At 43.1% G+C, this 13,759-nt stretch overlaps 1 protein-coding gene across 2 annotated transcripts in view; it reads right to left on the reverse strand.

Moving 5' to 3' along the window:
* The window catches only part of AGO3 (argonaute RISC catalytic component 3), a 33,501-nt gene continuing 19,742 nt past the window's right edge, over nucleotides 1–13,759 (reverse strand). Inside the window, exons 17-19 of one of the 2 annotated variants that reach the window (XM_059868486.1) lie at nucleotides 13,377–13,478; nucleotides 12,156–12,355; nucleotides 1–11,207 (exon numbers count right to left, since the gene is read on the reverse strand). In XM_059868486.1, coding sequence (XP_059724469.1) covers nucleotides 11,069–11,207; nucleotides 12,156–12,355; nucleotides 13,377–13,478 — 441 coding nt within the window. In that variant the 3' untranslated portion in view covers nucleotides 1–11,068. The remainder of the gene's footprint in view (nucleotides 11,208–12,155; nucleotides 12,356–13,376; nucleotides 13,479–13,759) is intronic. The other variant, XM_059868487.1, reaches the window with a different exon arrangement.

Consider the following 13,759-nt stretch of genomic DNA (forward strand, 5'->3'; position numbering starts at 1 on the left):
TGCATTTCAAAAAAAATTTATTTTTCAAATGAATACAGTTCGTTTACAATACACTCAAGTTGATGGTATCTATAGCCAGCAGAGATCGATGACTGCTGTGTCCTATACACAGTCGTACAGAGGTTACAGATGCCTACGAGAGGGAAGGAACAGTGAAAGAAGTCGACATTTTACTGTGCTGGAAGGAAAGCAACTCTTGCAACAGGTAGAAAATTTTGGCAAGAACAATTTGTCCAGAAAGGGAAAAGGGGCAGAGGACACGGCTTCTGCTTAGCAAGTACATCTCAAACACCGACACGTTCCCTCCCACCCCGCACGGCTGCAGCCCACGGTACAAAGAGGCACACATGGTCAAGATGGTTAAGTAAAAATAAAGGCTTTTACCAGTTTGTTTGCCATCCATCTACAATCTATTTGTGCAACGTCTCAAGTCACAGCTCTACTTTAGTCTTGAAACATTTCCCTTTTGCTTCGAAAGCCCCCAGGACCTTTACGGTGGGAACACATTCAAGCTCCTGCCGAAGCAATGGGACACCAAAACAGGGGAGCAGTTACCAGCATATGAGAAAGAGCAGACACATGGGACAGGATCAATCCACCAGACTGATTTATTAGAATTTGATTCAGAAAAGGAATCCCAAACAGCATGAGTTTTTCTTTTTTTGAACAATATAAACCCATGGTATTAAATACACAAAATTTCTATGTGTGACATTGCTTCCAGCAGTCTCCAAAACTAACACAGCTCACTGGCCAGTGAGCACACACAATGCCACCTGAGCCACCTTCTCCCCAAAATCCTTTCATATTAGCTTGTAACCAAATGCTACCAATTACTGTGAAAGCTCTGAGATAACACCTGCTGACAAACAATGTCCTTGTCCATGATCACACACCTCCAGCCTGGTGAACAGCCCAGTTTTTCCTCACCAAGCACCATCTATCCACCATGAGGCTGCCTGGGGAGCTGAACTGTTTATACCAAGGGAAGAGACAAGAGCAGGAAGGAGGGTCTGTACCACTGCTCCCCTGGAACTCTGATCTGTACACCAGTGCCTGTAAAACCAACATTTCTGACCCAAAACTCGCTCTGCCTGCCCCACTGCTGTGCTGCAGCTCACTTTTCACACCTGCCTGCAAACAGACACCAAACACAATGAGCTAGAAGCAGATTTTTCTACAGGAAAACAACATGTAGTTGTCTCAAGGAGAGATTCAACACTGAAAACTGCAAAAATGAGAAGATTTCACTGAAAAACAGAAATCAAGTTCAAAAAAAAGTAAACACTACAGCCACAGGAGAGAAGTGATGCACAAAAGCGAGTACCCAGAAGAAGCCACTCTGCACTGCAAAGTTGCCAGAAGCCAAACTCCATCTCTGGCATTGTTCCTCTCACCAAGTCTTGCTGGTGTTCAATTATCCTCACTACTTCAGGAGCAATACTCAAGTTTTCACTTTGCTGGCACACCATCAGGTTCCAAAACTTCCAAAAGTTCTTTAAATTCAGCATTGCTCCAGTGGGCATCACTTTGCTATTACATCTGAGTGGACACTACCTACCAAGACACATATTTTCTACCAAAGAAACTGGTTTTGAAGATATTTAAGAGATTTGCAAGTGTAAGCAAAATGAAAGTTTATTAGTAACTATTTTAAAAGCTAACTTTTGCACACCTGTACTGAAATGGGTTGTGGATCTATGATTTATGGGCAAGCATGGCCCTAAACTCAATATACAGCCATATTTTTGTGTTGCTAGATAGTGTTATAGCATTAATTTTTCAACTGCCAAATGCATTTGAAAGACCTGTGTAATTCTCAGCAATGAAAAAAAACCCTTTTCATTTAAATAAACTTGCCCTCTGAGCATCTGTTTTACAACAAATGGGTTAGTATAAAGAAAGCAAGATGGCAAACACAGGACTGACCCCGAGGGGCAGAGCTGCAATGGGATGGGAGGGAAGAGCTCCAGCTCCCAGGAGAGATGGGCCCCAAACAACTGGAATCACTGGAAGATGCAAATGTGCAAGAAGTGCACGGGTTTGTATCATGAGGTTACCACTGTCATGACATGGTTCACCCTCAGATCACCCAGTAACTCGCTCTCCTAAGGCAATGTGAATCATCACAAACATTTTCCAGATGAAAAATGAGGCAGAATCATTTCCCCCAGGTCAGAAAGGGAACCTGCTTCAGAGCCAGCTGGTTCCAGAACTCCTGGCTGGACAACTTGCCAATGTCTCAAAACAGCTTCAAATAGAACCTGTTGAAAAAGCTCTTCCATTTTGGTCTGAAAATCCACATTTTTAGCAGCTTGAAGCCCAAACTGGCATCTAAGCACACATGTGCTTACTTCTGCACAGTGCAGTGTCTACAATGGGGCCTGGTGCCAGAGGATGGGGGATTGTTCCTCTTTCCACACCCAAGTGACCACACGATTCTGTCCCCAGACATTGCCACCCCTGCTGCTGGCAAACTGATTTTGGAACTGATCTGTGACATTTAATCCTCACCTCCACGTCCCCCCACTGAGCCAGAGCTTTGCACTGCTCCCCAACATTCACTGGACAACATTCCCCATGTCCCTGCAACCTCCAAACGGGAGAGGGGAGAGGCAATGGAGTGTATGGAAAGCTGCAGGAGCACAGTAAAGAGTGAGGACATCACTGGGCAGGCAACATTCAAATAAAGGCAGAATTAATGATTCTCATTAGATAAACATATCAAGGTTAACTTTTATTTTAAAAAATTGCAAGTCTACCAGGAAGTAGGTTTATTTGATGACATTACTCTCCAGAAACCAAAGCTTCTCCTCTCTGGGTAGTTCTAATTCACAAATAATTCAGGGTTTACTTTGATTAAGTAAATTCAACACAAAACCAACTCTGACAAGGATTTTGAGCCTTAAAAACAGTTCAAGAAAAATACTAACCATCCTACCAATGCAAATACTAGTTTTTCCAGCTCTGTTCCTGGTCAGAAAAAGGCACATACTTGCTCTCAGTGAGTTCAAGTCCAACACACAAAGTTCAGGATACACAAGTTCATGTCTGATGTCCCTGAAAGGTGTGAGCTGATCACAGCTCACCTAACACCCACCCACCTCCTACCCAGTCCTTTGTTTCTACAGGCTTTTGTCACCATCCCACCCCCACCCTCACGTCCAGAGCTGATCTGTGCTCCACACAGCCACAGCACCCTCAACATGGCTAATTCCATCCAGGCAGTGGAGGGAGAGAGACCCTGGTCAGGGAATGGGGAGGTAGGTAAGAGCAGAGCAGCTGCAGTGCTACAGCAAAAGGAACTCTACACCTGCCTGCTGCTGTTCCTGGGAGCCAGGCACACCTCCAGGCAGCCAGGAATCTCTCAGGGAATCTGTGTTGCACAGAAGGGCCACATATTGCTCACAAAACCCCTTGGGTCAGTGCTGTCTGAACCAGCAGATCCACTGGAAGCTGCATCTGCTTCACCCAAGGAAGGGATTCCAAGGTTTGGATACAACCACAGCTTGATTTCAGGGGACAGCTGTCACAGGCACTGCCACCTGCTCACAGCACGGTCCTGGAGAAGAACAGCCACCCCTAAAAATATACAGGAACATGCTTTTCCTCTCATATATTAGTTTTTGAATTAGCAGTCACAGAATAACAGAGTAGTCTGGGTTGGAAGGGATCTTTTAAAGCTCATCCAGACAAACCCCCTTGCTGTGACCTGGGACCTCTAGACCAGATTGTTCCAAGCCCCATCCAATCTGACACCTTGGATGTTTTCAGGGATGGGGCAGCCACAGCTTCTCTAGGCAACCTGTGCCAGTGTTTCATCACACACATTGTAAAAAACTTCTTAAATCTAATTTGAACTGAGCTCTCTCAGTTTAAAACCATCACTCCATATCCTGTGGCAACAAGCCCTCCTAAAAGTTCACCACCATTGTTCTTACAGGCCTTTTCAAGTACTGAAAGGTACTGAAGGGAAACACCAGCTGTCCAGTTTTGCTTTTTTATTTACTACAGGAGGCAAAGGAGGCTCGGCTGCTGCTTCATTAGCATCAATATTCTGTTTTAATGTTCCCACTTGATAATTTTTTTAAGGAGTTTGAATAACTCCAACAACGCTCTGCTATTTTGAGTCCGCCCTTTCTGCCTCTTCCCCCTTTCTTCTTTCCCTTGTAGAGCTGTCCCCACAGCCACAGGATCTCAATGTCCCACAGGTTCTCCATATCCTAGAGGAGGTCCTCCCTGTTCACCTGCAGCTGCTCCTTTTTGTGTTTTGGTTTGCTGTTGTTTTTTTTTTTTAAGGTATTTTAATAATGTTCTATTTTCAGTAGCTTGTTAGCTCTTATTTAATTTGGATACTTTAATCCATCATGCACCCTCCAATGACTGCAACAGAAACATTTCTACTGGAATTAAACCTCGCATGAGGCAGCTCATGGACACCAAGGCAAGAGATTTATGTCCAACAGAAAACTGCTTCATCAGGTGCAAGTTCATTCCTTTTGATAGAAAGAAGAGGCAGCAACTTCCTTCTAAATCTCAACAGGTTCAGTATGAGCTAAATATAGAGAGAAACAAAGCAGTTGGTTGACAGGCAGGGGAGGAATGGAGGGTATTGCTGCAAACAAGCTGATGGTGCAAGACTTTTGGCCCTTTTTAGTCTAAAAGACAGAAAGAGCTACTACTAAAAGGGTCAGGAGACACAGTTTTGGCTCAGAATTTAGACTGAAAAATGCTTTCTAAACCCCAGCCTAGTAACATTGAGAAATTGGAAATATAAAATAATTGAACATCATGGCAAGCTTAATACCAACACAGTGGCATTGGGCACTGCAATAAGACAAGAAAGTTGGTACAAGCTACGAGAGACATTGGATCATGTCTCAAACTTGAATCAGAAGAAATTACAGAGCAAAGAGAGTCAACTTGTGCCTGGGGAGCTGCAGCACCCCCTCAACAACGAGGTGTGGGCAACTCAGCAAGGGCACTGCCCAATGCTGGGAGACTCTGAACCCCCCATATTTCATTGATGATGTCCAGAAGCTCTGCTTACTCCTAAAAAAGTCTGGACACAAACACATTCCTGCAAAGAGACCACTTGGAATTACTCAGTGAGTTCTGTGGTTAAGCTCCTGATATTCAAAAATATCCTGACATCAAGTTATGCCACATCTTGAATGCCCAACACTATAAACAGTAATAAAATGCACAAAATCATTTTAGTTGTAGAGAAACAAGGTACCAATGAAGCACTTGTCTATGGCGAGCGGGTTAATTGTCTCCTCTCAAACACGACTGGTTAAGCCAACTTTCTTTGGAGAAGAAAACCAAAACATTCAGAAACTTCTCCTGCCTAAAAATAAGTATTAAAAGCAACACACAGAGCAGACACACAGACCTATGAGCTGCACACAGACCACCAATAAATATACAGAAACACTACAACAAAGGACAAGGCTCATCATAAAAGAAAAGTCCCATAACTGCTACTCAGACCAATACCAAAGGAAAGGGAAGTGTTTTTTGCAGGCATGTGCAAGCACATTACAGTGTCAAAGCACAACTTTGCTATTATTATTACTTTATGCAGCATTACAAGGTTACTGAGGTGCAGTGTTTAATAGTCTAGTCTACAGCTTTTCCTGACTGCAGGAACGCTCACCAAACTCACCATGGACCCACCCCCTCAGGGCATCACCCAGCCACCAAGCTGCTCCCATCCAGAGCATCCAGCTCCCAGCTGGCAGTCAGAAGACCCACTGATCCATCCCAAACACACACAAGCCATGTGAGGACCAACCATCTCCCAGACCATCCTCCTAAGACACCCTCCAGTTTGTACTTCCCCTAAGAGAAGCCATCCTTCAGGAGCTATGCATTCCTTTCAGCACCAGCAGGTCCCCATGGCTTCTCCCACACCCCAACCCCCCAGTCCCCTCAAAATGAAGAGGTAAATGACATTGATCAAACCCAACCTAACCCCAGCCTACCAGGTGAATTTGGTGATTGCTCCTCAATGCCTCTCCCTCCAAAGGAAAACATCTTCCTGGTTATTCTTGGTCCTGACTCAGAGAAGCTGATGCTTGAAAGTACCTAAAAGATACCATCAAACACTTGGCATTTTCAATAATTTATCTTAAATTTGCAGCCACGTACAACTGGAAAATAAAAATCTACAGCACCATCTTCTAAAAAGGCACTTTCTGAGGACTGTCTTGCTTAAAAAAAATAAAAGTCACTCCAAGTTTTAAACAGTGGAACTGCTTTGTTTGAAAAGGACCCTACGGTAACAACCCGTGTCAGGTGAGGGGGTACCTCAGACAGGATGTGAAAGGCCAGGGCACGTGGGATGGAAAGTGGATGGAGTCTCCCCAACACCCTCATTCCTGCCAAACCAATGCTCTGATATTTTCCTTCACACGCCTCTCCTTTACAGCTCCTTCCCCACTATATGCACCTTTGCCTACTCAGGGGACAACAATTTGGGTTTTAGTGTCATGGAGATCAGGATTTTTGAGATTCTGCTCGGGAGGTAAGATGTAGGATCCTGTATCTATCTTGCTCATACCTCAACTACAGAAAGTACAAAATCTTCTACCAGCAGAAAGCATCAACGAGCTCAAGCTCTAACCATGATATTTTACAAAAACAAGGAGTGAATTGGCTAAGTGAAGTTTGATTTCAATAAGTGCCAAACCAAAAATGATATTCCAAACATGCAGCATCAACCTAAAGTACCATCTTTGGGTAGAAAAGACAGACAGAAATCTTTCCCTTTGACACCCCTATGGAAATTTTCACTAGATCCAAACAACTTGCCATGAAAGTCCACAGCACTGAAAGGGACAGAGCAGAGACCACGATGGCCATTTAGAAACAACCACCTTTGAAAACTGAATTTACAGGTCCAACACACACAATCTGAACTTTTGATTCCTTGGTTATAAAAGTGCTTTGAGTAAGGTTCTAAACCCTCAGTTCACAAAACAGGGAAAATACTAAAAGTGGACAAGATATGAAGAAAGTGTAAGAAAAGGGAAGAAAAAAAAAAAGGGCCTTAAGCTTGAGCTTGGAATTTCACCAGAGTGAACTTTAAGACTAGTAGAAAACCAGTATTTGTAGCTGGAATTTTTACAGCAGACTACATGGTATCTCATGTTGAGCATTTTATAGGACAAGTATTTGTACATGAAGAAGTGAAAATCATTTAGGACCAAGAGCATCTTGAAATAATTTGACCGACAACTTCCAGAAACCCATTTTACTCCTGAAAACCATTTCTGTGGCCAAACTCCCAAAAGAACACCGGAATGAATACTATAAAAATAACTTTTGGACACGTGTAACCAGATGACACATGGAACAGTGACACAGCGATCCTGAGTCAAATGGCCACGGCTCAAGTCCCTAGAAAGGGAAAAAGGCGACTTGCAGCGGAGCCACTCCTCCTGTTGGCAAATGTCGCGAGTTTAACGCCTCAACCACAAACATCCTGGGATTCTCTCCAGCTCTGGGTCTAGCAGTGGCCAGGTGGGAGGTTTGGGCAGGGCTGGCTGGGTGAGGAGGGGCTCGGTGATACCCTGGGCCTGCCCCCACCACGGGAGCACTTAGTGGCACTTGTTCAGTACAAGTGAGGTCTCGGTGTCTGAGGAGATGGGAACTGCTTTTCTCCACAGGCAGAAACCCGAGGGCGGTGTCTGCAAAGCAAGAAGAGCCATCAGCCTGTGCCCATATCCCTCTTTGGACTATCCACAGCCAGCTCTCGGCCAGAGAGGGGGATCTGCTGTGCCACTCAAGATTTCCTCAAACAGCACATAAAATTTGAGATTTTTTTTTTTTTTCTTTTTCAAGGAGAGCAGGTACAAAAATAAAAGAAATCCATATACTCTGAAAATATACTGGAAACTGCCACCACAGATGAGGTACCATTTATCCCGACCCCCCACCCCCAAACTGCAAACATCAAAATATATATGTTTTTAAACAAAAGAAGAATATCTGGCTATTTAATCTCAGTTAAAATGACAGCACCCTTTGTTACACTTGATATTTCACACCATTAATTCTCTTTTGAAAAAAAACCAAGATATCTAACTAACCTTGATTCCTTGCTTTTCTCCTCATTCCTTAGTGCAGTAATTGTCCATCTCCATTTAAATAAATATAGCAGCTACAGCATCATAAATGTGTGGCCCTCACAACGTCAGTAACTTGATATCGTAATACAAAGAAGTATCGGCACTTGACGTAGATATTTGCAAAACCAAGAAGAGAGATTAAAACTTCCAAATACTCTTCACATGAAAACCAGGTACAATGTTACCTTGACAACTGAAGTCACTTTGCCAATGAAGTTTCTTTAGTTTTTGGTGAAAGTAGTGAGCAAAAAAGCTTCTCAAATCCGAGTCACCGAGCGTGGGCAGGGTGAGAAGCAGCTTTGAAAGGAGAGCTAGAAGGCTTTGTAAAAAGGAATTTTCAGCTAAATGCCAGAAGTCCACAAGAACTCTTTGTAAAATAGTTTTTTAAAAAAAAAAAAAAAAAAGTTCTCTGTTTCAAAAGAAATTTCTGTATAAAGCTTAAGCTGAACCTTTTACAAACAGCATTGCTACTGAGAGAGCTTTAGGAGAAAAGTGTCAGGTCACAGACTGGGAAAAACATCTGAGAGACTCACTGAGAAACCACCTCGCTCAAAGGACTCTGTCACACCCCGCTCCCTGCACCAGGTGTGTCCAAAGGCACCCACAGGGACAGGGCACTCCTGAGCTGGGACCCCTGGCTCGGGGGGTCCCCAACCCCTCAGGGCCTGCTGAGCCCCCAGCAATCCCCACCGAGCACCCCCAGCCAATGCCCACCCCCCACCGCTGTTTCCAGTGCAATTTTAGCTTTGCCAAGTTAGTCTTTGACATTATTTTCCTTGTTGTTGAGAGATAAAATAGGTATCTACACCAGCTGTTAGTAAAGCTCTTGCAGACAGTGTTGTGAACAGCACTACGGACATTTCCATACAATATACAAACGCACAAAATACAGTACTTGGTTTTTCTGGCAGAAAAAAGGGGGTTCATGCCTGGTGAAGCAAAATGGGCTCAGATTTTAGGCTCAAAATACAGTATATTGGCAAACAGCAGATTTGGTGAGAATGAGGAGAGAAGCTACTTAGACCAACCAGGTTTTCATGTGAGAGCAGGTGGAGGTCGGGAGGGCTGGGATCACAGCAATGCCCATACAAACAGCTGCAGTAAATATACTATGAACCAGTGCAAATAAAAACAGTCAAAAATGCAGTTCACGAGTTTACAAAGTGCAAAACTCCCCAGTCCCCTCGTTGAATAAATGCTCGTCTCTGACATCTTAAACATTGGTTTTAAAGTGGAATGAAAGAGTCCCATTGGTTTGTTTCACATTTCGGTGATTTAACATGTTAGAACTATCCCAGCCCTCTTTATTTGCAAAGTGAAATGAAGTTACCAGTAACTTAATTTTAAAAGGAAAGTCACTATCAAAGAGGAAAAAAGCCTAAAAACTTTTATTAATTCCAGACATTTTACTGATGTCAAATAGGTTTAACTAAGCATGTAAAAACTGAGATCTTAATACAAAACCCTTTCCATTTAATTCAAATATGCTCCACATTTCAAAGCCAAAAATAAGGCCAATTCCTTTGTTAAATCAAAAGACTGCAGCGACAAGTAAAGCTTGCAGAAGTCTAGAAGCATTTTTTGTATTTTTTTTTGATTTAAAAAAGGAAAATTCAAGATTCCTTCTGACTATAAAACTTTCCTTTCAAAATTAAGGCTTTTACTTTGTCCTTTTAAAATCCTGGAGGTGTCCATTCTCCCACAGTCCGTGGTACAGACACTGCTTCAGTACAGCTCAATGGACACAGTTTTTCTTTAGAATGCTTATTGCACTAAAAGATAGCAAAACAAGTTGTCAGTTTCTTTTTTTAAAAATAAACATGATTACATTTCTAAAAAATAAAAGTTGATGTTGACCATATGTTCCGTAATAATTAAATTAAAGCATTATTATTACTCTAATAAATATAAAAGAAACAAAAGGAAGCTAAACTTCAAACACACATACATATGAATCACATTAAGGTGTGAGAGGCAGCAAGTAAAGTAGCAGGTTTCTTTTTTTTCCAAAAAGACCTTAGCTCTAAAGTTTCAGTTCTGGTGGTTACTGTAAGTCATCCCAGAAAACCTGGGACATCAGATCTCTCGTGAGGCTTCAACAGATTTGACTTGCCAGATAGGAAAAAATTGAAACTTTTGGACTAGGTAAAACAGCAGCTTTAGTAAATTCCCCCAGGGAGCAAGAAGAGTTGGGTCACTACTGCCTGCACATGAACCACGAGCTTCTTGAATTGCTTTTGAAAGGGAACTCTTGGAGCTGAGAACCCCAAAGCTGTGAGTAAAGACACAAAGGCAGCCATTGGCTAAATTAGGTTCAAATTATTGAATTAGTGTGCAAAACATCTTCCCCCCTCACTGTTACCTAGCTAGTGCTGTACATTCCAATGCACTTGGATATGTTCACATTCGAACGCTCGATGGCAATACTGAAAGAAAATTCCTCAATGCACGGGGGTTAAAAACTTATTTTCTTTTTTGCACACTTCCCTTCTCCAAACAATCACTGTGATTGTTTCTGAAAGGTGGTTTGTTTTTTGTTTTAAATTACACAATAGATTTTAGTTTATTATTACTATCCTTTTTTTTTTTTTTTTTGCAACAATAGTTGTGCTGCCGAGCAACTTGAGGTAAAGGCAGAAAAGGGTTAAACTACGAGAAATAATAATTAAAAAAAAATTATGGCGGTGGCTTCCCACAGGAGCCCGCCCCAAAAAAGCAGTTGGCTGGTTTCATATTGCATAATAGTGCTGTGTTCCTGGATGAAGTAAACAATCTTCCTCGTGTCAATTTAAGGGTGAGCCTCTCGCCCCTGCACAGCGACAGCTCCAGCACGATGGGAGGCACAGCCCCTAAACCAACCCCCTGGAAACATACATTGTATGTGGCTTAAGTTCTCAGTTCTCCTCTCCGTGAGTGTCTCCCGGGTCATTGACTTAAGCGAAGTACATCGTGCGTAAGGTGTCTTGGTGAATCTGTACAGCCTTCGCCAGGGCCTGCGGGTCTCGCCCGTTGCTCTGTCCTGACACGTGGCTCCCTTCAGCACTGCAGGGAACGAGGGAGAGACAGGCAGGGCTGTAAATTGTATTAATTCGGATCAAAAAGCTGCTTTCGCATCTCTCTGACAGAATCACTGAGGTTGGAAATGACCTCTAAGGTCGAGTCCAACCTGTGAGCCATCCCAACCTCATCACCCAGCCCAGAGCACGGAGTGCCATGTTCCGTTGTTCTTGAGCACCTGCAAGGATGGGCACTCCACCACCACCCTGGGCAGCCCCTTCCAATGCCTGACCACTCTTTCCATGGAGAGATTCCTCCTGACATCCAACCTGACCCTCCCCAGTCAACAGCATGAGGCTGTTTCCCCTTGACTTGTGTCTTGTTCCCTAGAAGCCAAACCAGCCCTGGTTAGACCCTCCTGTCAGGGAGTTGTAGAGACTGAGAAGATCCCACTTTTCTCCAGGCTGAGCCCTCATAGGGCTGACTCTCCAGGCCCTTCACCAACACAGCACCAGTGACAGAACTGGACACTGAGAAATAGATCAACTCTCATATTCACCCCGCAACCTTGAGGCTTTTGACAAATCTCTTCGCCATGGCTGCTCAGCTTGTTCATCTAAAAATAAGCCTTTTATAAATAAATTGATGGCTTGAAGGTTATAAAATATTTCTGACGTACAGAGTTAGATAAGTGGAAGCACTTAACATTTGGTTCATTCATGACTACTCTGGTCCTAAAGCAAAAAAATTAAATTGGTGGCTTGCCTCAGACCACATCAAAATCATAAAAAAATACTTCAAAACTGAATTATTTTTATCGGAGTGTTATTCAGTAGAATCCACCAACCCACTCTGGTCTGATGTGGAGCAGCAGCTGCCAGGAGTGATGATCTTAACATCAGTCCTAGAGGCAACAAAAACTGAGCGCAAGACCTGCAGGAATCACCCACAGTCAGGTGCCTTTAGGCCTGACAGTGGATGAGAGCAGTGAGGACTAAACCCTGAGCAGAGCCTGTGATGTACCTGTCGTGTTCCTTGTCCACGAGGTGGTAGCGTGCTCTGAATGCCACCAGGTGAGCGTAGTAGGCGGGCGCGGGGATGGAGACGGAGCGGGTGCAGCGCACGTACGTGTGGCACAGCTGGTACGTCAGCAGCTGCAGCTCGTCTGCTGTGAAGCAGTTGTCATCCCACAGGACGTGGTAGTGGGAGGGACGGCTGGTTCCCTGCAGAGATGGGGATGGAGGGTCACTTGGCTGGGTTGCCATAAACAAGTCAGCCTGGCCCTATCTAGTGTAAACTCTGACGTAGCAGCAGCCGAACGAGATCAGTTTTATGTATTTAAAGATGAGTAAGTCTTACATATACATGATTATATTGCTCTATATGTTCTTGCTTGGATAAAACCCCTCAGTGATCAGCATCTGCTCCCAACATGACTAAACCACAATTACAGCTCCTTTTACCTACCTTCAATTAAACTCTTTCTCATGAAACATCCCAGAGAAACACCCAGTGCTTTTAAATCCTTCTGGTTCCTGAGCACCCTAACTGCAAGTATGAACACTAGAAACTCAAGTTAAATCTTACAGTGCACCTGAACTGGGTAAATAGCTGTGCTTTAGCCAAGCTACAAGTCTCTCCTTTTAGAACAAATATATCTGAAGGTATCAATTTAGCTGAGGTTCTTTATGCCTTGCTATATTAAACACAATGAGCTGCAACTACACCCAGAATTTCTGCCTCAACTTTGATACAAATCTTTTTCCACGGGGCCAGAAAGCAGCTTGCTCAGACACAGTGTAAAGGCTGACAAAAAACCCATTGAAATGATTCAAAACTGGAAAAGAAGTCATGCCCAGCCAACCTAAACAAAACTGATGATAATGTGGTCAGACTGACCTGATAAAAATTTAAAAAATAATTTTTTTTTTTTACATTTTAAGCAATAGCCTGATACAAGTTGAAATATTCTTTCAGAAATTATAATGTTACAAAATAAAGTGACCTCTTCAAAACAAACTTTAAAAATCACCACTCACCATCAGTGCAAATTTAAATGTGCAGCAGAGACCACCTGTTAAGCAAATCATCCTCTAAGTCTCACATTAATGTTTTATCTCAGATAAAATCAAGCTAAAGGAACATTTCCCTGCTATGTAACTATTTGTAAACAGGTGTCACAAAAAGAAGAAAAACAATTTGTTCTAAATTCACATTTTATTTACTTACACAAATCATCCATACCTGTATTCCAGCATGGCTACAGAGGTAAAAATCAAACTCGTAGGGGTGTGTAATGTCTGTATCTACAGTTGTCCCAGCTGGAATATTGCCACTTCGTCCAACCTAGAGAAGAGGTTTGGTAAGTGCAGCCTCAGCTGTTTATACAGCTCAACTGTAATGAAAAATACAAGTTTCTAATCACCACTGGCAAGGTTTCGGCACATCAAGTGCCACAGAACTGTTTGGAATGTGCCTCTAGATCAGCCTTGGAGGTTTGACAAGGACACTGGATGGCTCTCCAGCACCTCCAGCACATCAGAACTTTCCAGCTCAGACTGAGGAGCTGCACAGACATTTGTATTTAGAATTGTCAGCTTCAGTTCGGATTGATTAACTCAGAAAAA

Source organism: Haemorhous mexicanus, chromosome 27 (genome assembly GCF_027477595.1).
Source record: "Haemorhous mexicanus isolate bHaeMex1 chromosome 27, bHaeMex1.pri, whole genome shotgun sequence".
Classification (NCBI taxonomy): domain Eukaryota; kingdom Metazoa; phylum Chordata; class Aves; order Passeriformes; family Fringillidae; genus Haemorhous; species Haemorhous mexicanus.